Consider the following 24,261-nt stretch of genomic DNA (forward strand, 5'->3'; position numbering starts at 1 on the left):
TTAGATGAAAATTTTCAATTTGTAGTCCATCAATTCTGGGAGTATTGTTCTTTGCCAATACCTTCAGTGCAGCTTGACTTCTGTCAGTACCACTGACTCTTGATCATATGCTACCTCTTGAAATGGCTGCATATTGAGCATTTCTTTTTGGTACAGTGACATTGTGTATTCCTTCCATCTTCTTTTGATGCTTTTTGCATCATTCAATATTTTGACCATGTTGTTGTTGTCGTTAAGTGGTGTTGAGTCAGTTCTGATTCAAGGCGGTTCTATATAGGGTTTCCAAGGAGTGGCTGGTGAATTAGAACAACGGTCCACTGCATTATCCCATAGCACCACACCAGAACTCCCATTTTGTCCAAATAATCCTTCAATATTGAAAGGTTTGAATTTTTTCTTCACTTCCCTCAGCTTGAGAAATGCTGTGCATGTTCTTACCTTCTGGTTTTCTAACTCAGGTCTTTGCACATTTATTTCATTATAATACTTAACTTTGTCTTCTCAAGCTGCCCTTTGAAATTTTATTTTCAGTTCCTTTACCTCACTTTTTACTTTTGCTTTAGCATCTCTATGCTGGCAAGCAAGTTTTAGAGTCTTTTCTGACATCCATTTTGGTGTTTTCCTACTTTCTTGTCTTCTTAATGATCATTTGATTTCTGTTTTTTTTTTTTGCATTTAGAAAGCCCTTTATAAATAGATTTTTGTACAGAGAAGAGACACACTGCTAGAGCACCTGGCCCGCAAAGGCCGAGTAGAGCGGGAACTGCCCTGGTATTCACTGACCCCGCAGTGGCTACGCCATCAGCTTTTCCAGGAGTGCTTCCACTCCCTTGCTCGTGTGTTTGATCTTCTCCAGTGTGGGAACCAGGCTCTGGAGACCGACTTTCTGTGCACCACTTCCTGATCAGCGCTCTGGAGGAGGCTGGCAAGAACAGTGGCGCCCCGAGTGACCCTTGCCAAGGACTTCAGGTTCTTCATCCCAATGTGTTCCACATGCATTTTTGCAAAACACCCTCCTCTTCCACTCTCCTTCATCTTCCCATCTTGCTCTATGAGCCACTTCAGAATCAGATGGCCTGCAGGATGCTCCGCCAGGTGTAGCTCTCTGTCTCGGCCCCCGGGATGCAGCTTGCCCGCGGCCAGGCTGGCGATGGCCGCCATGACAGGCTGGACACCTCCCAGGACGAAGCCCAGGATGTTGGTCACCAACACACATGCGGACTTGTCCAGCACCATCTCCTGGGTGTATCCCTGCAGATGGCTTAACAGAGCCAGGGAGATGGTCTCCAGAAGCTTCCACCCAGCAGATCTGGGCATCTTTCTTACTGTGTCCGTTCCGATCTCCTCTCTGCATAAGTCGATGATCTCTCGGACTGTGTGTGCGGGATCTCTAGGGCTCAGTAAGTACAGCAAGACCCTACTTCTGTACTTGTCATTTACTATGTTAGGATGGGAGCTGATAAGTTCTGAGACGATGATCTGCTTCATGAGCTTCATGTCATCAATACAATCAAAGGCTGCCAGTAACACCAGGTGGGAGTACTGGCCATTAGCCACTTTTCCAACTTAAGTTTTCATGTTCACTTTACTATCCTTGGGGATGCCATGCCAGAGACAGTGCATGGCCACACATGCGCTGTCATGCATGTGCGCTAGGTATACCACTGCTTCTCAGATGGCTTCAATCATTTCCGATCTCAGTTTTGGGGGTGTGTAGGTAAAGAAGTCCAAGAACACTTTATGTACCAATAAGTGCTTGATCACAGCTTCCTTCTGGGCCATGGGTGTTAGAATCTGTTTCATTTCATCCATTATGAACTCCAGTTTTGTGGGCTGTGCCTCCAGGACTCTGTCCAGGGTGGGGTGGTCTGATGACCTTACATGAGGAACTTAACATTTCTGGAAAATTTGGCATACTCAGTTCAACAAAATGATCTCGCAGTTCTTTGAACTGCTCCTCGCTCTCATGCTAAATGTAGCTGAATCACACGTGTGGAGTCGTGGGCAAAGGCAATCATTTTGATTTTTCCTTCAATCAACTTCTGCAGGTGTCTCATCAACTTCACTCTTTTCTTTGTCACAGTCTTTTCTTCTCAATAGCTCCCAGATCTGCTTTGCCTGGACCACGATGTCATAGTTGGTTTTGTCACTGAGTTGTGGGCTCTGCTTCAGTTCTTTCTTCTTTTTGGAATCATCCCATTTGGGTTTCTTGGTGGCAGATTCATCACTTTTGCTGTCTGGCTGAAACTTTCTATTCTTGTTGAATTTATTGGGTGCTAGAATTTGCCCTTTGCTGCTTACTCTCGAACGATTTCACACTTTTCTTCCCAAGTTTTGCGGCACTTTCCCCAAAGTTCATATATGTGACTTTATGTCCACCATCCTTAACAAGTTTCCTTGGGAACGTCTTTGAAGAATCAGAACCGCACACGTGGGTCTTTCTGTTTTTGATGTCATCTCACAACTCTTCTGGTCTTCAGTCATTATCGTCTAATGCATTAAATCTGTTCTTGAGATGGTCTCTAAATTCCAGTAAGGTATGTTCAAGGTATATTTTGGCTCTCATTGACTTGTTTCCAATTTTCTTCAGCTTCAGTCTGAGCTTGCATATAAGCAATTGATGGTCTGTTCCATAATCTGCTCCTGGCCTTGTTTTGGCTGATGATTTGATTTCTGTGTATTCGATCTGGTGAGGTTCATGTGTATAGTCATCTTTTATGTTGTTTAAAAATGTATTTGCAATGAAGAAGTCTTCTGGTTTTACAAAATTCTATCATGCAATCTCCAGCATCATTTCTATCACCAAGGCCATATTTTCCAACTATTGATCCTCCTTTGTTTCCAAACTTTGCATCACAATCATAGTAATTATCAATACATCTTGATTTCATGTTTGATCAATTTCAGACTGAAAAAGTTGGTAGAATTCTTCAATTTCATCACTGGTTTTAGAAGTTAGTGTTTATATTTACATGTTAGTGATATTAACTAGTCTTCCTTGTAGGGGTATGGATATTATCCTATCACAGACAGCATTGTACATTAAGACAGATCTTGAAATGTTCTTTTTGATGATGAATGCAATGCAATTCCTCTTTGTCATTCCCAATATAGTAAACCATGATTGTCAGATTCAAAAGGGTCACTACCAGTTCTTTTCAGCTAATGCCAGGTTACTGACCTGTATGTTATCAATTCATTTTTTACTTCCAATTTTCCTAGATTCATTCTTAGTACATTCCATTTTCTAATGCATGTTTATTATTATTATTAATGGATGTTTATTATTAATGGAAAGGAGCTCTGGCAGCGTAATGGTTACAAATCGGGCTGCAAACCTCAAGGTCAGTAGTTTGAAACTACCAGCTGCTCCGTGGGAGAAAGATGAGACTTTCTGTTCCTGTAAACATTTACAGCCTCGGAAACCCTGTATGAGTCAGAACCGACTCCATGGACATAACAACAACATTATTAATGGATGCTTACAAGTGTTTCTCATTTTGAGTTGTGCCCCATCAGCAAATGAGGGTCCTCAAAGCTTTATTCCATTCACATCAGCTTGGTCAGCTCACTTTGAGGGCGCTCTTCTCCAGCAGCATTTTGAATGCCTTTCCAACCTGAGGGGCTCATCTTCTGGCACTATATCTAACAATATTCTGGTTTTATTCATGTTTTCATTTTCTAGTACTATAGCTGGCAATGTTCTGCTTTGATTCGTAACGTTTTCAGTGGCTCAACATTTAGAAGTAGTTTGCGTCTCCTTCCTAATCTGGTTCAGTGTGGAAGCTCAGCTGAAACTTGTTCACCATGGGCGACTCTGCTGATATTTAAATACCAGTGGCGTAGCTTCCAGCCTCACAGCAACACACAAGCCACCACAGTATGACAAACTGATAGATGAGTTGTGGCCCAAACTATTAGTTATCCCTATTTTACAAATGGAGTCCTGGTGCGGCACTGTAGATAAGCACTGAAAGGAAAGGTCATTTGAAGCAAAGGTTGGCAGTTCAAACTCACAAGCTGCTTCTTGGAAACCCTGTATAGGGTTGCTCTGAGTCTGAACAAACTTAATGGCACTTAATGACAATTTACAAATGGGAGTCCTGGTGGTTCCTATGTGTTGGAATCGACTTGATAGCACTTTAACAACACTTTACAGATGAGGCAACCAAGCCACAGAGAGGTTAAATAACTTGCCGAAGGCACTATAACTGGTAAGTGGTGGTGGGGCCATCCCTTTAGTAACAAAAATTGTAATATATACCATTATGAACATTAAATGTGATCCAAGTACTTGTGCTGGAGGCATTAGCTTTGTGATCTCACTTAACCCTCACAACAACATTGAAAATGAGCCCATCCCATTGTACAGATTAGAAAACTGAGGCTGGGAGAAGAGAATTCCTCAGTTCACAAAGCTGGAATTTGAAATTGGGCGTTTACGACTTACAAGCCCAGGGTCTTCAGCTCCACCTCCTGTCTCTTTAAACGTGTCTAAACTAGCTGTATCTCCAGCAGGAGTCTACATTTGGTGGGAAGGAGGGTAGTTGAGGGTATCTGGAGTGGAAGCTGGGCCTAGAGCTGTTGCAGTTTTCACTACTGGGCTGAATGAGTAGATTGCAGGGCCTGGGCATTCCTAAGGCCCTCCTTGACCTCCCACCCTTCCCAGGTCTTGAGTCTTGGAGCCTCCATCCCTGACTCTCCTGCCCCTTTTCCCTTACCTTAAGGTCAACAAGTCGAGCCATTCCAAAACAAGGGTAACACCCATTTCTAATTCCTGCTCCTTCTTAGAGCCTTCTGGGCTACCCAACTCTTTCCTCTGACTGGTCTGTACCACCATAGGCCTTCAGACACATAATATGCATTCCTTCCTCTGTCAGATTTTATCTCATCACACCTTCTCCAGGAAGTCTGGACAGTTTCTCCTTGTCTTCCATAGCTGGGGAGAGCAAAGTCAAGAGTTCTAGCAATTTGGTCAAGTATGGGGCTGAAAGAACCCAGGTCTTTTAGAGTCTGTGCTCCAGAACAAACATACATCTCTCCTGAAAAGTTTTTCCTGGTGTCTTTTTTTAATATTGGAGACCTGGTGTGGTGCTGTAGGATAAGCACTAGATTGCTAATTTAAAACCCATCAGCTACTACTTGGAAACCCTAGACTCACTAGAAGACTGGGAACTCACTAGAAGGCACTTAACATCGAGTTTTAATCTCACTTGTCAGTGAAGATGTTTCCTCCAGTGTTCCCGAGTCTGTCCTCTGTGGGGATGGGTCTAGGGAGATGAGTGAAGGACAGTGGGGGTCAGCCCTCTGGCTGCTTAGAATTTTTTGGGATTTTTAGCAATGTCTTTGTAGGACTGTTTCTCCCAGAGTAACAGGCTCTGCTTTGTTTACAATGCTCAGGACAGTCTGGCAGCCTGGGCCCCAGGAAAAGGAGGTATTATCACTGAGTAGCCAGATGGCCAGGGCCTGCCCTGGGGCCCTAGGTCCTTCAGTGCCTGGCCTCAGAAGCCCAGCCCAGCCAGTGGGAACTCAGACAGGAGAGGGCCAGGCTATCTTTAAATGGCACCTTACTCAGCCTGAAACTCTGCCAGCTGGGCAGACAAGTGTTATTTTGGGACCTGAGGGTATGGGAGGAGGAAGGTTCTGTTTACAGCTCTCTATTCTCCCAAGATCCCTCCCTTTCCTGGGATGCGTTTGGGGACATGGGCCTCCAGTTGGCCTTTTCTACCCTGAGGTCTTATCTTAGCCTAGCTCTGGTTGACCATCTGCACAGGTAACTATTGGCTCTGCTAAGACATGGTCTTTCTTGGAGAAACCAGCTCTTCAAGGACAGGTTTAGTTAGTGAGAACTGCATTAAATTTGGGATTAGACTAATAGCTATTATTCACTGAATACTTAATCACAGGCAGGCACTCATAAGTGCTTTGTGTTAATTGACTTTATTTCATCTTCACAATCACTCCTTGATAAAACAGATAATATTATACCTGTTTTGTGGATTAGGAAACAAAGGCATAGATTATTTAAACTGTTTACTCAAGGCCACTCAGCTGGTAATGGCAGAGCTGGGATTCAAACCCAGCAGATTGACTTGAGTTCAAGCTCTGACCACTGACTGGCTCTGCAAACTTGGAGCAAACCGCCACCTAACCTGTCTGGTCTTTATTTTCTCATTGTGCATTGGTGTGCATTAGAACTCTAAGCCACTAGGATCCCCAGGCCAGAGCCAACAGAGGTGCTCTGGCTCAGTCCCTCTCCCTGCTCGTGGGAGAGACTGGTCAGATCACATAAGGCATTGGCAGTGTCTGGGTGGGGACCCATTTCTGTGCTCTAGAGTGAGTTTCTATGTGTCCCAACTAGAAAAGCAGCTCCCAGGCATAGGGAAGTGGTCAGGGATGTGGGGAGACAGGTGTGAACCTGCAACCACAAAACCAGGGCAGGAAGAAATGCCACATTTCTTCAAAACAGCTTTAGCAGATCCTGGGTCGCTAGCTTGCTAGCTGCTTGAGAGTTTAATGTTATTATAATTTACTTCCCTTTCTAGGATCATGAAAAGGTTCTAGGGTCACATAGTGCAAAATGCCAGGGTAGGCGCTCCAGGCCTGAGGGACCTTCCTTGAAGACTTGGTGTCCAGGGTCCAGCCTCCCCAGGCACCCCATGCAGTCATTTCTCTAGGAAGTGCCCCACCTCCAGGTGCTCTACTAGGTTTGGGGCAGGGTTCTCATCACTCATGGGCCCCATGGACTTGTGCTTCCTACTTGTTTCCTTTCCCCTACTCTGGGTCTAACCTCAATTCACTAAAGCTTTTGCAATAGGGTCTAAAGCATGGCTGTTCTCAAGTAGTTCTACTTTTTACCCTGTAAAAACATGTAAGAAAATGCAAAGGCTTTATGTTCTTGGAATGAGAGGGGAAAAAAAATCTAGGAAAAGCAAAGTAACATACCAAAAATGTCATGCAGATGAACACAGAAAAATATAGCTCAGCAGGTGGAATGCAGGAGCTAGGGTACCACCCCTCAGTCCTCGGCTCCCTAGAGCAGGGCTACAGGTCCTTCCTCAGAGCTGTCCTCCCAAGGGCTCACCAAGACCCTAATTTAGCAGCTGCATCTGTGAAAGTGAATTGAGTCACAGTCTAATCCAGTGAGTCAGGGAAGAGTGAGCCAAACATAGATCCCAGTACGGGGGTGGGGAGGAGGCACACTTTGAATTTAAGTCATCCTTGCTTCTAACTACAGCCCTGAGATAGCAGATCCCCATTTCACAGATGAGGAAACCTAGGTTTAAGATACCACACTTGCCTCAGCTTTCTCACTTCCAAGCTGTAGTGTCTTGTCAAGTCAGGGTAGCTTGAAGGGACTTTCTAGTCAGGTCCTAGAGTGAATCTGTCACAAAATCACACAGACCAAACAACTATAATGGACCTAGTGTGACCTGCAATTTTAGGACACTAGCAGCAACTCATTTTCCCACCTACTTAAGAATGTGAGTCTTTATGAAGATCACTTGATATCAAGCCTAAGGAGCTCTGGTGGTATAGTGGTTATGAGTTAGGTCGCTAATCTCAAGGTCTGCAGTTTGAAACTACCAGCGATTCCATGGGAGAAACGTGAGGCATTCTGCGCCTGTAAAAATTTACAGCCTAGGGAACCCTATAGAGGGTGGCTATGCGTTGGAACAAACTCCATGGCACATAACCACCACCAATGTTGAGCCTGTACCAATTCAGCAGAGAAAGGTAAACAATTCACAAACTCTGGTATTTTATTAACAGATTACTTTTGGCTGCTTTGCTGCTGACATCCAAATACAGTATGGTTAAGATCTTGTCTAACCAGCTGTAGAAATGGATTTTCCAATTGATAAGACTCCAAGTGAATGTCTAAGCCTCTGGCTAGGCTTTTTCATTAATGGAGAGAAATTTATTGTCATTCCTAGGAAATCCTTATCAAATCCTCACCAACAAATTATCAAACTCCTCTCTTCCACTCCATCCCTTCCATTTACCTTAGTCCAGGCTCTCAGTTCCTCTCACCTGGAATGCTGTCACTGCTGCCAGGCTGAATTGTCCCAAGTCTTCCTTCAACTATACTCCATCAACACATATTTTCAACACCAGAATGTTTCCTAAAATGCAAACCTGATCATGTCATTTATGTGCTTAAAACCTGAAAGCTCCCATTCCCTTAAAGGGTATAAGACCTTTGACGATCGGACCTTCACTTGTCCTTCCAGCTTTATAATCTTTTCTGAGACATTTCCTTTTCACTGCCTCTTAATCCTGTCCTCATCTGCCTAGAAATTAAATAGGGGAGACAAAGCAGATGAAAAAGTACAGGTTCCTAGGATGGGAATATGACCATTGTTAAGTAACATTTCTGTGCCCATTCAATGTTATTATATAGTCTAAATGGTATGTGGGAGTGTGATAGCTTTGTAGGATAAACACTGGACTGCAAACCACAAGGTCAGTGGTCTGAGCCCACCAGCCACTCTGGGGAGAAAGATCAAGCTTTCTGCTCCTGCACATATTTACAGCCTTGAAAATCCTATACAGGGTGCCTGAGTTGGAACCAACTCCAAGGCACTTCACAACAAATGAGATTTGGGACAGTCACTGGCATTTAATAAATGCTTTAAAAATCTTAGCAGCTGTTCCTGTGAGCCACTTTGTAAAAGCTCATTTCAAGGGCCATCTTCCCAATGTAACTTTTCCTCCTTTCCCCTAATGGGGAGTCCCTGGGTGGGGCAAATGGTTACTGTGCTTAACTGCTGAGCAAGAGACGAGATGTTCCAGTCCACCTAGAGATGCCTTAGATAAAGAATGGACAATCTTATTTTAAAAAAATCAGTCATTGAAAACCCAGTGGAAAACAATTCCTGAAGGACTGCTATGGAATTGTTCTTCCTGCTTCTTTTATTACACACTTCTTTCCCTGGTCTTGGGCAGTGTTAACCCCTGCCCCACACCCCGTCCAAAGTGTGGCAAGTCCTAACCTCTATACCTGTGGTTCCAATTCAATTTGGGAATGGACTCTTCACACTAATGATGCATTATTAGTGTTCTGTGTCTTGAGCCAATCTCTTACAAAATTAAAAAAGAGACTAAGCAAACACAGTGGGACACTAAGAACTAGAAACTTAAAAGACAAAAGACCTAACTTAAGACACAAGGAGCTAACAGTAAGCCTTCCCCTAGAACTGAAGCCCTGAATCCAATCTTCTAGCCTCCTAAACTGTGAGAAACGTTTAAGCATAACAAAGCAAAACCACCCTGTGGAGTTCTACTTTGACAAACATGAGGTCATCCTGGGTTATGAGATAGAAATGACAAGACTGCAAATGGTGGTAGTGGTTGCTAGTGCCATGGAGCCATTTCTGACTCATAGCGACCCTGTATAGGGTTTCTGAGTTGAGTTTGAACCACCAACTTTACGGTCCAGTGTATTACCTTGCAGCACCATACCAGGAACCTGCAAATAGTAGTAGTGGGTCCCCACGCCATTAACTACTCTTTTTGTACAACCCTAACTATTCCAAAGCAGTGTTGCTTTCCCTAAATTGAGCATTCTCATCCCCTTCAACTTTCTTTCAATTGACACAATTTTAGGTTCTTTCCACATTTCTTTTTCCCTTGCAGACGGGCTCCCCATCTGTCAGGGAGCCTCTTGGTTGAGCACCAGAATAGAATACATCACTCTGGGGTACTGAATGGCACCTGAAGTCTAAAATGATCATCCCTGCCATTTTGCACATGTCTACAACCCTCAGCCTAGGACTGTGCTGGATAAAAAAAAAAAAATCCTTTTCATTAGATATATTGTCAATCCACATTTATTGAAGCAACCTTGTCTTGAGATTGTCCACTTTTATAGAATGTTGGGATCCTGAACTCTACCAGTCTTCCCAGGGGTCTATTATCTAAAAATTTAATCAGCATCCCTGCCTGATCTAGTCTTTTGTACATAGTGTAAAATTTCTCTTTTGGAGCAAGTGGGGCATAAAAGTACCCATTTTTCATTAACATCAAGTGAGAGACCAAATATAAAAGAGTCCTGGGGCACAGCATCAGAAATCATTTCCTACAATGGATTTTTCTGTGATTTGGTAGTACCTAGCTAGCTACCAATTTTTCTACCTTTTAGTATGTCCTCACTACTTAAAAATTAAGACTCTGAGGCTAATTTGGTATCATTTGTCCCTGAGTTCATAATGAACATCTATTAAACCCCAGTAACCTACCACCGTTTCCAATATTCTTAGTTGCTTTTGAGTTATCTGCTGTAGGTACAAACTTTCCAATCAATACCACTCATAGGTCTGTGACTTGCAGCTTCTTTCCTTGGACTTTTGTCTCGTTTTCACCTGTCTGGTTTCTCTTCCATGGTCAAATCTATAAGACAGGGGAGAGCACAGCAAACCCCTGGGAAACTTCCTGGGGGTATCCTAACTGCTAGTCATCAGGGTTAAGAAATGAAGTACCTTAGAAGAGCTAAGTGCTCTTGTTATTGCATTGCCTCACTATCTTGCATTTCAACTCCAGTCCTTGTTACAAAAAAACAAAACAAAGGGCCACTGTAGATTTTGATTCCTGGTGACTCCAAGTGTTGGAGTAGGACTGTGCTCCACAAGGTGCTCAACAGTTAGTGATGCCCTTCTGGACTCAAGTTCATCTTGATACAGACAGGACACCTAGCTCTTCCCAAAAACCAGCATGAGGAAAGCAGGAAGGTTTCCTGCCAAGGAACTTGGAACCATTTTTTTGCACTAGATATAGACTATTTTTCTAATTAGCAGGCCCATAAGAGGCCCACATCATTCTGTATCTGTCTGGGAGCCTTAACCCTTCTCCAACTCAGCATTTCAATGCTGCTGGCATAAGACTATTCTTTTGTGCCAAGACTAGACACCGACTTGGCCTTGTAGATCAGTTTGCTACTTTAGCATTGAACCCAACTGGCAGAAAGCGTAAAGGGAATGAAGCCTCCAATGCTTCATGATGCATTATTAGTGTAAGGTGTGTGGCAACATTTTGTCAGGCCTGCTCATTCCCTAATACCAGTGACTTCTGGGGATGCAAGTGGAGACACTGACAGAGGCAGAGGTATTAGTATCAGAAGCTGAGCTAGCAGCTGACTCACACTGAGCATACTCACTCAGGCATTTCAAATACGTGTTAACTTTAACATTACTCCCCACCCAGTGGTGGAGGTTGAATATCAGGGACCCCTAGTGGCATGAGGTTATTATCAGCTACAAAATCCTCAGGCTTCCATAATAGCCCTGTAGAGTAAATGTTCTAGGGTGGGAGTGACGAAGAGACCTTCTCATAGAGAAAGAAGTCTTAAATTCATTTTATAACTGATTTCTTCTTTGTAAGACTGCAAAATTCAAGAAATACCCTGTAGTTATCTAAAGTGGGCACTGTCAAAACAAGGAAATGCTGGGCTTTGTCACCTTCCTTTCCTTAAAAACTTCTCATTCACTCTGAATCCACAGTAGACTAAATTTTCCAATTAAGGGACCTACCTCAAAAGACTTGCTTGAACAATGACAGTTCTCTAAGAAACATTTTAGCTAGGTTAGCTAAAACACACTGGAGTGTCTACGTGGGCTCCATCCAATGCTTGTCCCCATTTAAATTTTCCTTCTGAAGGAAATTGAGGGCAAAGAGGTGTTTGAGACACCTTATATGATACAGACTAAATTCATTTGTAAAGATTTCTTTACTGTCCTAGAAAAATACAAGTTGCAAATTTGAGGGCTACAACGTAATCACTTTAGAGGATTCCTGAGGGGCGGAGAGTAATTCTGAGTATCAGAGTGCATGGTAATGTGTGGGAGAGGCGTATTAAATAGTTTCAGGAGGTGGGTTTTTTCCCACTACTCACTCCTTTTGTCCTCCACCTCCTATCCTACCCCACCACTGTTTTTTTTTCCTTTCCTGTTTTCTAAAAAGGGAAAACCAAATTGCCATCTGTCTGGCTTACTTTGTGTGCATGTCTATATAAGAACAGCCTGGGGGAGGGATTGGTTTGTGTCATGCAATGAGGCAAAAAACAAGATGACTTCTGCTGACAGGGGAGCTGTAGTGTTGCAGGAGGGAACCAGGGAGAGGTTACTGGAGAGGGCCTTAGGCTGTAGCTGCTCCCTCTTGTTCCTACTGAGAACCCAGAGCACTGATGGTCAGGAGCAGAAAGCGTAATTCTTTCTCAAGGGAATTTCTATCCGAACACAGCAGATGTCCTATGAAAGTAGAAAGGTTTTTAAAAAAATATAAATGGTCATGTCTTCCTGTGCTCCTGAAACTCAAACCAGACCCACTGCCATCGGGTCAATTCTAACTCAAAGAAAACCTGTAGGACAGAGTAGAACTGCCCCACAGGGTTTCTAAGACCGTAATCTTCCTGGAAGTAGACTGCCACATCTTTCTCTCGTTGAATGGCTGGTGGGTTCACACTGCTGACATTTTAGTTGGTGGCTGAGTGCTTAAAAAATTGTACTACCAGGGCTCCTTGTGCTCCCGAGGTGGGGCAAAATAATCCATGAAATGCATAATCCTTCTGGGCAATGCTTCTGGACTGGCCAGAAGAGGATTCTAGGAATACAGATGCGGACAGAGTTGGCAGAAAAAGGTTCTTGATATGGGATGTCTTGAGGGAAACTTTGGGAAATGTCCTTTGTTCCAGCATTCCTAAGTAACAGCGCTGGTGAGCTCGGTCTGAGTTTTTGTCAGTGTCACCCTGGTGAGGCCAAGAGCCAAAGGTCAGGAGTAGCCACTAGCTTGAGAAGGAAGTACATCTCAAGGCCAGTAAGGGCTGCAAAATGGTTTGTGGCTGGACCAGGAGGAGGAACAAATGCAGAAAAGCTCCTCTTTTTAGATGCCGATGGTCTGCAGAACCCGCCTCTCATTGTCATTAAGATGGCCTGAGAACATTATGTAGCAGGGCTGTTGAGCAAACTGGCACAGGAAGTCTGTGAGATATGCCTGGAGGGAGAAATGAGAGTGGTGTTACTGTGGGGGTCATCCATCTGCAGCAGCATTAAGAACCTCCACTAAGTGGTATAGGGAATGCTGGCTTTTAGACCAGTGTGACAGCTTCCCGAAGGAGGTTTACTACAGCTTGGAGCTAGTTTATGTACATGCCAGACACTAAATTCCACAGGGAAACAGAAATTATTCCAAGGATATAAACTATACCCTACCCTGAGTACTTATCACAACATAACCTCAAGAAGCTGGCTTACAACACTGGAATAAGAAACTAAGTCGCAAAGTCCCAGCCCACCCAAAGCCCTTGACTACTCAAGTGAGGCAGGAATGCTCTCCTGTGATGAACTATGAATGAGTTTGATCCCATCAAACACCATTTCCCTGCTTCCATGGCTGGAGACATTGTCACTTGGAAGACTCTTTCTGGAAACCCTCACCTGCAGATCAATCTGATAGAGAGGGTCCTTCAAGGCATCAGGGTCATCTTCCTCATCTTCCTCGTAGTAATCCTCCTCTGTCAGACAAAGCCAACGGGGGGGGGGGGGGGGGTCAGAGCAGAACCCCTGATCAGGCCCCAGGGAGTGAGGTACCACCACAGCTGAGACAGAGGGGCAAGAACCCAAGAACCTCATGTTATGGACCCACCACTCCCTTTTCTCTGACACCTGCTTAGCAGCAGCATGCAAAAAGGTCTTTACCAGGAGTGTCCTCATTTCAAACGGCTTACCATATTTACTTGTAGCAAGAATGTCAGATAAAAGCTGGCCCGCTAAACCATCTTCTTCCTCTTCCTCCTCCTCCTGGTCCTCCCACATATCATTAGAGTCATCTGATTGGAAATGAAAAGAAGCTAGAGCATACTCCTGCATTTTCCCTAATCAAATCCAAAGAGGTCAGAGCAGGACCCAAAGGGTTCCTATAATGTGGCCTGCAAGCCGCAGTCAGAGAGAATGGCCAAACCTTCCCACCAAGTTTGAATGGAGAAGCTAGTGTTCTGGGAAGGTCACTGGACATAAAAGGTTGAGAAGCAACAAGCCCAGAAAGGGCTAGAGCAGTTTGCCTCCTGTCTGCCTCTTACACCAGCCTCTATGTGATTTCGTTAGCTAGACCTGAGAGGCAGCTCTTTATTTTTCTTGTGGCTAGCACAGTGCCAGCCACAAAACAGGCATTCAATAAACTTACTTTCCTTTTTTTAAAGTAAGTAACTTAACAGACCAGATTGATAATTTGAAATATTTCAACTTGATCTGATTTGCCTGAGTAAGGGTTCCCTGGGTGCACCTTGATTCCAATCTGCAGGAGTGGCCTGGCGAGCAGCATTGGCCTCCATGACATTGGAGAGTTCGTTGATGATCAGCTTTAAGATTTTGACCAGCAAAGGAATGTTTGTCCAGCGTTCAGGGTCTGTGAAGAATGGAAAAGGCTTTAAGTCAGACTGCCAAATAGGCTTGCTTCTGGTAATGTGCCCAACCCCACAATGCACCACACACAGGCCTCCCACCATCCCGGGTATACCCACCACCATAAAATGCTTTATAGGTAATTAACTTCAGTTGGTGCTTTAACAGTTGGGAATTTAGGAGAGATAAGAGAGTTCAGGAATAAAAGGAGATAGGTTCTTACCACTAATAATGCTATCAGTATAGAAGACAATAGCTCCAGGTGATTATAAACCGACAGCTAAAGTGAGCAGCTCTGCATTACCAAAACCACTGGAGTCATGAGAACCAGTAACAAAGACACACTGAAAAGGTGCATCAAAACCCCGGAATGAAATAGTAAGCTGGGGGTCATTGGTATCTTGGAAAATTTTGTCAGTTTTCAACAACAGAAAGGAACCATATACGCTCTTCAATTGTTAAGTTTGCTGCTTCTTCATCAAAGCCATCACTAATAATTGTGTGGGTGTTTCTTTAAAACAAGAACAACAACAATACCATAGTCCACCCCTGCCTTCCACTCCAGGTATCTTTAGCCCCTACGGAGGGGACTGGAGGTATCACCCACTTTTGGCTGACTTGGAGCGAGTGCGGATGCCCTCATCCATGTTGTAGATCTCCTCTCCCTTCACTCGTATATCCTGTAGCCGTTTGTCATCTGCATTGATACCATGCTGGAGGAGTTTACATAGTGCCACAGAGCTGGCAGGAAAGAGCCAAAGAAAGTGATTCAGTTACTATGAAGAGCTCCCTGAAAGGACACAAGAACTGCTCTTTTTTAAGAGTTAAATTCTACAAGCATATACACATAATAAGAGAATACAAGACAGCTCTCAGAATAATTACTAGGCCAATGAGACTTTATTTTAACATAAATTAGAAATTTTTTTCATATTTTGTGAAAATATTCACAACAAAACCCAGTCAAGAATCTGTACATATTACAAATCAATGCTATTGGTTACATTCTTCATATTGTGTCACCATTCTATCTCTATCCATACTGTTTTATCACCATTAACTTTTGCGCTCCCTGCTCCTTAAAGTTTTTACCTGTTTTATTTACTGTTCTTAATTTGATTTTATGTAGATAATTCCTTAAAAGAGCACAATGAGCAAGTCCAACATGCTTTATTAACTGAGATAAACAGCTGTTTAAAGAAGATGTTATGGGATCAAAGTTAAAGATTATTTCAGGGCAAAACATTTAAGGATCCCTCAGTCTTGAAATCCTATACAGGGTCGCTATGGGTCGGAATCAACTCGATGGCACTCAACAACAATAACAGTCTTTATGGATCACATAAGTCTGATTTCCCTAAATATTTCTACATTTCCCCTTTTTACTAGAATCTATCAATTGGGTTCTTGATCAAAATATTCAGTAGTGGCACCATCTTGTTCTGGTCTCATGTCAAAAGAGGCAGTTAGCACTTCTTGGATGTCTTTCTTCCTCTATGGCTCCAGGTGAAAAGCAATCAATTGCTGCTACCTTGGGTGGACACTCAAGCTTTTAAAACCCAGACACTACTCAATGAACTAGGAGGTAGAACAGAAACTATGAAAACATTAGGCCAATTGACTGGATCCAGTCACCAAGCTAATGATCCTACTAAACCTTTGAATCAAGAAATCTAATCACATAAGGTGTTTAGCTGTACCTAGATGAAATCAACAAATGCCATTTTAAAAAATTTTACTTTACTTAGGCTGTTGTAAAAACTCTGTATTTGGAATTTCTCCCTCTGGTGAACAACTTACTGCTATCAGTTAGATTAGTCAAGTTGTGCAACGATTACCCTGAGTGAACACCAATTTTTCCACCATTTGCTGGGAAGTAGTGAATTTCTGCCTATGGTGATAGAAAAATTAGAACTGTTCTTGATCAAAGCTAGGGCAGGCAAACATTGCACCATAGAAGGTGATAAGAACCAGTGGGATAAAATTTCAGGAAAGTTAGAAAGCTTGTGTTTATAAAGGAGAATAAGCTATTAGCAGTACTTGACTGGGTGAAGTTTGGGGCAGAGATCTGGTTCAGCAGAGATCAGAAATAGTCTACCTGTATAGACTATCTACGGAGTTACTCAAATACAGAGACAAGCAATAAAGAAAGTGAGAGGGACTATAGGGGCAGTTGATATGACAAACGAAAATGAATGGAGAAAAGTCAGAGAAAGAAAAAAGAACTATCTAAGTAGGGACAGAATGCCCAAAGAAAGATGAAGTCCTACCTGACTTTGCCTTCATATTGTCCATAGAAGAGATGCTGTCGACTTGTCCATTCAGCCATTACAAACTCTAAGGCAGGTTTGCCAGTAGGTCCTGGGAGGCTGCACAGGAACTCCAGGAGGGGCTCCAGCTGTGTGTGCACCAGATGAGCGAACACCATGATCAGAGACTAGGAGATAATAAAAAGAATGCCTGCTTTAGGGAAGTCAATTTGTCAGTTTTCTAACCGTCTGTGCACTGAGGGTGCCACACAGAGCAGGAAAACATGTCAATGTTTCTTAGGCAAGAACAGATCCAGTTTTACAAGAATAGTAAGAGAGAGGGATGGCAAAAAACCCAGCTCCCCACTGTGCACTTACCTGCATGACACTCAGTGTCTCTGCCTGCTGCATCTTACTGAGAATGGCACGAAGAATCTGATCCAGATTTTCCCCCAGCTCCCGCCCTGCCTTGGAGATGAGGGTGGAGACAAGGCGGCCCACAAAGGCTGCGGTGAACTCTGAAGTGCGGGGGTCCAGGAGCTGGCTCACCACTTGCATCACATACCACAGCCCGTTGTGGCCCTGCTCATCATGCCATTGGGCTACTTGCTCCAGTGTCACGGACACATAGGCCCGCAGGCACTCTCCACCATTCTGGGGAGACACAGGGTTGGGAATAAGCAGGATTAGCAGCTGGGAGAGGGATGCCAGAAGATCCCCCCCAGCCTGTTGGGCAAATGTTATTCCTAGAGGTCTATGCATCCTAACAGTGGTGAGTCACCCAGGCTCTGTAGTAGGCTCAGATCACTGAAGTTAGGAATTTACTGTCCACAGACAGAGGCATGCATTACACAGCCCTCCTTCACTCTATCAGTTACCTCAAAAATGCATATTCCTCATCACAAAGAACAATGACCAAATAAACCTTAGGATCTGAACCATAAAGATTGACCTTTGGTCCAAAAAAAAAAACATGTTCAAGATGTTTTTTGGGGTGACACAGGTCCTTATGAGAATAAACATAGATTTACTAAAACCACTTTTGTCTAGTGATTTCCATGCTGACCATATCTACTGGCAAAATCCTACGTTGTTGTTAGGACTCCAACAAGATCCCATACTCTTTAAATAATTAATCACAGTACTAATCAAGTCACCCAAGAAATAGAAAGAGATGGAAAAAATATTCAGGCAACTCTTCCCTCTTCAGATATTGGCAATAGTTAGAAAAGGTTGTTTTATGGCTTTAAGTCTAGATGTCTATAATCTCTTCCACATTAGCAATACTGAGATAAAGATGTGTAGGATGTCTGGCATCCACACTCTTTAAGATGATCACATACCCAAAAGCACAGACTGCTTAGCTCTCGCAGCCTCAACCCTTCCAGGGCACTCGGGTAAATATGGATTTAAGACTTGTATCTCAAAAGTAGGAAACCTTGTCTATGTTGCAGATACCTGCATGGTGGCATTGTCATCTGTGTGAAGGGTGCATTGTGCCACAGCAGGGAAAGCCTGGCAGATGAGGAGCTGGGAAAGGGGAGGCTTTGTATTCCGCACTACTGTTGTCAGGATATCAATGGCTGTCTGCAGGAGAAAATAACAAGTCAGAATGGCCTCTGAAGGGGGAGTGCCCAACCTACCTCTTTATTGGTCTGTATAACATAGCCACATAGAGAAAGCTTGCTAATGAAAAGCAAGGTTCGGAGAGAAAAAAACTGGATAGTAAATAGCCAGGGGAGTGGGCAGTGCACGGCAATAAACTGGATAGTCAGGTGACATAATGGTGGCACCTCTGGATTATTATTGTTACGTGCTGTTGAGTTGGTTCCAACTCATAATGACCTGGTTTGAACCACCAACCTTGTGGTTTGTAATCCAGTGCTTATTCAACAGCGCCATACCAGGACTCTACCTCTAGAATAGGATGAGCCATATTCTTCAGGTTTCAGAAAATAACCCTGTGTTCTTTTGGGCACACTTGTTAAAAAGTGCTGTCAAGTTGGTTCTGACTCATAGTGACCAAAAGGGTTTCCAAGGAGCAAATGGTGGGTTTGAACTGCCAACCTCATGGTCTAGTGCTTAGCCTATAGCACCATGCCAATCCAATAAAATCGCCCCATGAATTTCCAATGCTGTTGGTTTTCCATCACATAGGAGGAATTTGTAGATCATCTATCAGTCTCATCCCACTACCCCCTGCCCTTTTCTTTCTCTCACACATGGAGTCCTTATAGCCACTCACCGCACAGAGTCCAGCAGGGATCTTGTCTGCTGGGGCCTGCATTATGCTGACCAGTGTGGGAATCAGCCTCATCTGCATTGGACCCTGACAAGCTTCAATCTGGGACAGTTCCTTGAAGATGTCCTGAGCCAGTGAGGCAACGACAGGATCTGAAGTGCAGAAAGCAACACAGAATCTTCAAACCTGACAGTGTGCATCTGCTTCAGGCTTAATGATGCCTGTTGTTTGACTTTATCCTACAGCAACAATTTCTGCTTTGATTATGTATCACTTCTGAGATCACCTGAATAGTCCAAAGAATAGCAGAGACACTAAGTCTCCAAGACGCACAGTATATACAGTTTCATGAAGGCAATGACTAGCCATAAACAACTATTCATAAAACAAAACTTAACTTTTTTTCATTTTGTGAACCTAGATTGACTGTAAAACCAAATGATAAAAAATAAAGCCCTACTGATGTTTTCAGATATGAAATACGCCCAAACACTATATTTCACTCTATATTCTCATGTTGTAAAGGGCATGTTGTCTATAGGGAGTAGCTGTGACATATATTAAGAACTAGCAAAGTCATTTCCAAGGCAAATGGAAAGCAGAGGCTTTTGAATGAAATGCTCATGGAAAAATGGAATTTTCCCATAACTTTTTGAAGCATCCTAGATTAAGAAAAATATCTCCCTCTATCCATCCTGCAGTGTATAACTGCATCATTGTTTGCAGCAGAAAAAAACCTGGGAGTAATGGGAGCAATGAGACTTCCATTAACAGATTGAATAAATAATAATAACCATTTTATGGAATACTATATGCTGCTCCTCAGAAACCCTATACAGGGTCACAATCTACTTGATGGCACTTAACAACAACAACAACATATGATTTTAAAAAATTAGATATGTCTAAATATGATGTGGAAAGCACTAGGACATAATTTTAGTGAGAAAAAAAGGCAAATAACATGTTCAGAGTGATATCATATTATATAAACAATCTCTTTCCCTGTCTATGTTTCTGAACTTCAATACAAAGATCCTTTTTTAAAAACAAAACTACTACCTTAATATTTTTTAAAAATAAGCAATGATGTCACTTTGAGGACTAAGGTCCACATGACCCAAGCCATGGTATTTTTGGTCATCTCATATACATGAGAAAGTTGGACAATGAATAAACAAAGAAACTGATGCATTTGATTTATAGTGTTAGCAAAGATAATTAAAGTACCACAGACTGCCAGGAGAACAAACAAATCTATCTTGGAAGAACAGTGAGAATGCTCCTTAGAAGTGAGGAGAGCCAGACTTCATCTCTCATACTTCAGATATAAGAGGGACCAGTCCCTGGAGAAGGACATCATGTTTGGAAAAGTAGAGGGTCAGCAAAAAAAAAGGAAGCCCCTCAAGGAGAGGAACTGACATAGTGGCTGCAAGAACAGGCTCAAACATAGCATCGATATTGATGAGGATGCAGGATCTGGCAGTCCATCACTCTATTGTACACAGGGTTGCTGTTAGTTGAGACCGACTCAGAAGCACTGGAGAATTTTTTCCTACATACAGATCTACACACACATCATTTTTCTAAAACAAAACCCAAAACCTGTTATCATGTTCCATACACTTTATGGAAAACTGCCTTTTCACTTAATTATAATGTGAGACCTTTCGCATGACTATTATCTTAAACCTTGATTTTTAATGTGACATAAAATGCATAGGAGTCCTGGTGTGGTGTTGTGAGATACAACACTTAACTGCAAGGTTGGGTTGAATCACAAGGTAGGTGGTTCAAACTTACCAGCCACTCCTTGGAAACCCTATAACCCTATAACCAACTTAGAAACCAACTTGATGACACTTAACAAGGATATATTTAATTTCTTTTTATTATATCTAAATGTTTACTACTTTCATAGTAGTCAGCTTGAGTATACAGTTACAGTAAATATTTGATGAATATTTACTACAAACTTCTGCATGTATCTTTCTCCAGTATATTTTTATAGTTCTGTTGTGGCTGCTGGGTGCCATCAAGTCAATTTTGACTCATTGTGATCCTACAGGACCGAATAGAACTGCCCCACAGGGCTTACTAGGCTGAAATCTCTGTGGGACCAGATTGCCAGGTCTTTACTCAAACCATATGGCTACTGAGTTTCAGTCACCAATCTTCTGGTTAGCAGCCAGGCACTTTAACCATTGTACGTACCATCAGGGCTCCATACCCTATAGTTTTAGGTTTCTTCTTTTAAGAAGTTTCTGATTTAGTTGTTCAATTCCCTACTCTATTATCAAAGTTCTGAATCACAAGTCGTGCTGTTGTTAGGCCTTTATTCATTCTTTCTTTTCCAGTTCTTACTAGTGTGTGTAACAGGAATAGGCATTCCATCTTTTATTTTTATTGCTATTGTATCTATAGTACAACAAAAGTCACATCCTTTGCTTTTGATGCTTAAGACCACCAGACCAAGGGGTACTTCAGCTACATTCACCAGCCACCACCTTTTTTTTGGTGTCCCTCATCAACACATCCTCCCTGTGGCATACCATTGCTGTACTTCAGGAAAATGGCGATAGTGAAGGGGCAGATTTTGCTTTCCATGCTTGCTGTGAATTCTGGGTCTACTGTGCAAACGATGCAAAGGGTCTCCATCACCAGGTTGAGGACCTCTGAGCTGAACTGGGCTGCTAGGTGGATTAGGCCATCAAGGACGCTGGGGAGGAAGGGCTGAAGCACATGGGTACTCTCTGAGACTTTCAGTTGGTCACAGTAACTAGAGAGAGACAGATAGATAAGCAAGAATTACTCACAAGCAGATCCCTCAATTTCTGGCTCTTCCAATCAATCTTACATAGTACAGCATGAATGTGTGACATTTTCTAAAGATTGGCATGTTTTTACATCTTTCCGTAGTATATGATATAAAAGTCAGTGCCACCACTTTTACATTTAAAAATTTATTCCTGTTTTGATCTTTGCTATTTCCGTTATATTTACTTATTCTCTCTTGATCTGTCATGCCAGTATATCCAAATTATAATTTGATATGAAGTTAAATGCTTTAATCATTCTTTAGACTACTGCTTTAGTCATATTTCAAATATATTTTCACTGTTTTCCACATTTATTTAACACAAGACTTATTGAACTTTCATACTATAAAAGACTTAAGTTTTCTTGCATTCTAAAATGAAACCAATTTATATAGCCATTATATATAGAGTTACAAAAAAATGGTGTGTGCTGGAGGCACCACTGCCGCCACTTCCGAGGCCAGCCTCTGCTGCTGTTGCTGCAGAGTTGGAGCAGGAACCGCAGCCAGGCGAGAGAATGCGGGAGGAGGGGAAGGAGAGGTGGAGGAGGCGCTGGACCAGGGGGACTGTCAGTATTTAAACAGACCACAACATGCGTGAGTACAAGCTAGGGGTCCTTGGTTTAGGAGGCGTGGGGAAGTCTGCTTTGACAGTTGTTTGTTCAGGGAATTTTTGTTGAAAAGTATGACTCAACAATACAAGATTCCTACAGAAAGCAAAATGAAGTAGATTGCCGATAGCATATGCTCGAAATTCTGGCTACAGCAGGAACAGAGCAATTTACAGCAATGAGGGATTTGTACAGGAATAGTGGCCAAGGGTTTGCACTAGTATTTTCTATTACAGCTCAGTCTACATTTAATAACTTACAAGACCTGAGGGAACAGATTTTACAGGTTAAGGACACAGAAGATGTTCCAATGATTTTGGTTGGCAATAAATGTGACCTGGAAGATAAGCGAGTAGTTGGCAAAGAACAGGGTCAGAATTTAGCAAGACAGTGGTGTAATTGTGCCTTTTAAGAATCTTCTGTGAAGTCAAAGATAAATGTTAATGAGATATTTTATGATCTGGTCAGACAGATAAATAGAAAAACACCAGTGGAAAAGAAGAAGCCTACAAAGAAATATCTGCTGCTCTAGACCCACAGTAAGCAGCAGCTCTGAGCCAGATTACAAGAAGAAGAACTGTTGCCTAATTGGAGGAAAAAAAAAAAAAATCACTCTGTATATCTCTTGGAAAATATGACAATAGTTATTTCTCCTTTGTAACAGAAGTTAAAACAGATGTGAAATAAATGTACTTGACTCTAATATGATTATGCAAAAGAGCATGGATGCATTTCAAATGTTAGACAATGTCACTATAATCAAATGATTTCATATTGACCTTTTTATCATGATTCCTTACTGGCAAGCACTAAAAAGTTGAACCATTACACTTTTTATCTGTAATGATGTAGATTACGAAATCTTCCCTCAAACTCATTGCAGAAGATAACTTTTTTGAGTCATTGACTTCTTTTTATATTTTAAAAAAATTATGAAACACCATTGTCATTATATGCTAATTAAGATTGTTTGTGCATAATGCTTTGAAAAAATGAGTCTTTTATAGGAAAAAAAATGGGATAACGGATTTCTAAGGCTTTCAAAGCTAAAATATATAATATACTAAATCAAAAAAAAAAAAGAAAAAGATGTCCTATTTGTGTGGTTTAAGCTTCAATCTATGAAACTGTTGACCTGTTGTTGTTAAGTGCCATCGAGTCACTTTTGACTCATACCGACCCTCTACAGACTTTCCTAGGAGCAGCTGGTGGGTCTGAACTGTCAACCTTGTGGTTAGCAGTCCAGTGCTATCCTACAGTGCCACACAAGGATTCCATAGTTCTACCTAATTCATCTTTTAATCAACATATTTACTAAATGCTTACATATCCAGTAGGAACTGATAAAAACATACTAAGTTTTTGTTTTTTATATCTTCAGAATGGCAATGGTACGTTAAGATTAATAAAAACATATAGCTTGTGTATGTTAAAAGAACCTACATAGAAACAAGGTCTTCAGCATTTACTCAACAATATTTTATGAACAATGTAATTTTTGTGAGCTGTTGGGTTCAAAGGTACACAAAGAACAGAGACCTAAGATTTATTTATCTATTGTTTTTATTGCTTTTCGATCCATATCTTGATTTCTAATACTACCCTGGCTCTTCTCATCTAATTTCACCAAAGGAGTTGATTTGCATCTGACCTTGGTGAGAACTCAAGTCTCAAGTAGGCTCTGTATTTCTCTACTGGTGCTCAACTGTGTCCTAATCTACCCAGTTTCTTCTCTACTCTAAGGGTTGACAGTTATCTTGCTCACCAGTGAAATGGACACTGGACACTCTGATAAGAGATCACAGAGACTGCCCCATCTAGCCATATCAGACTGGATCCAGTAGGCAACACGAAGTACTTGGACTTTATTTTGGAAGTCACTGCTTTTCAAATGTTTTTACAAATGACTCCTAATATCAAATTTCTACCTTACCCTACTCTAAGACTT

At 42.2% G+C, this 24,261-nt stretch overlaps 1 protein-coding gene and 2 pseudogenes across 1 annotated transcript in view; 1 reads left to right on the forward strand and 2 right to left on the reverse strand.

Moving 5' to 3' along the window:
• Positions 1 to 793: 793 nt before the first annotated feature.
• Positions 794 to 4,840, reverse strand: LOC102816793 (annotated as a pseudogene).
• An 8,036-nt stretch (positions 4,841 to 12,876) lies between these two features.
• The window catches only part of IPO9 (importin 9), a 59,208-nt gene continuing 47,823 nt past the window's right edge, over positions 12,877 to 24,261 (reverse strand). The window contains exons 15-24 of the mRNA XM_006834140.1: positions 21,437 to 21,663; positions 18,888 to 19,036; positions 18,101 to 18,229; positions 17,021 to 17,296; positions 16,664 to 16,830; positions 15,001 to 15,134; positions 14,275 to 14,397; positions 13,721 to 13,822; positions 13,431 to 13,507; positions 12,877 to 12,987 (exon numbers count right to left, since the gene is read on the reverse strand). Coding sequence (XP_006834203.1) covers positions 12,877 to 12,987; positions 13,431 to 13,507; positions 13,721 to 13,822; positions 14,275 to 14,397; positions 15,001 to 15,134; positions 16,664 to 16,830; positions 17,021 to 17,296; positions 18,101 to 18,229; positions 18,888 to 19,036; positions 21,437 to 21,663 — 1,495 coding nt within the window. The remainder of the gene's footprint in view (positions 12,988 to 13,430; positions 13,508 to 13,720; positions 13,823 to 14,274; positions 14,398 to 15,000; positions 15,135 to 16,663; positions 16,831 to 17,020; positions 17,297 to 18,100; positions 18,230 to 18,887; positions 19,037 to 21,436; positions 21,664 to 24,261) is intronic.
• LOC102830769 lies at positions 22,296 to 22,845 on the forward strand (annotated as a pseudogene).

The sequence above is a fragment of the Chrysochloris asiatica genome, unplaced genomic scaffold, assembly GCF_000296735.1.
Source record: "Chrysochloris asiatica unplaced genomic scaffold, ChrAsi1.0 scaffold00009, whole genome shotgun sequence".
Classification (NCBI taxonomy): Eukaryota; Metazoa; Chordata; class Mammalia; order Afrosoricida; family Chrysochloridae; genus Chrysochloris; species Chrysochloris asiatica.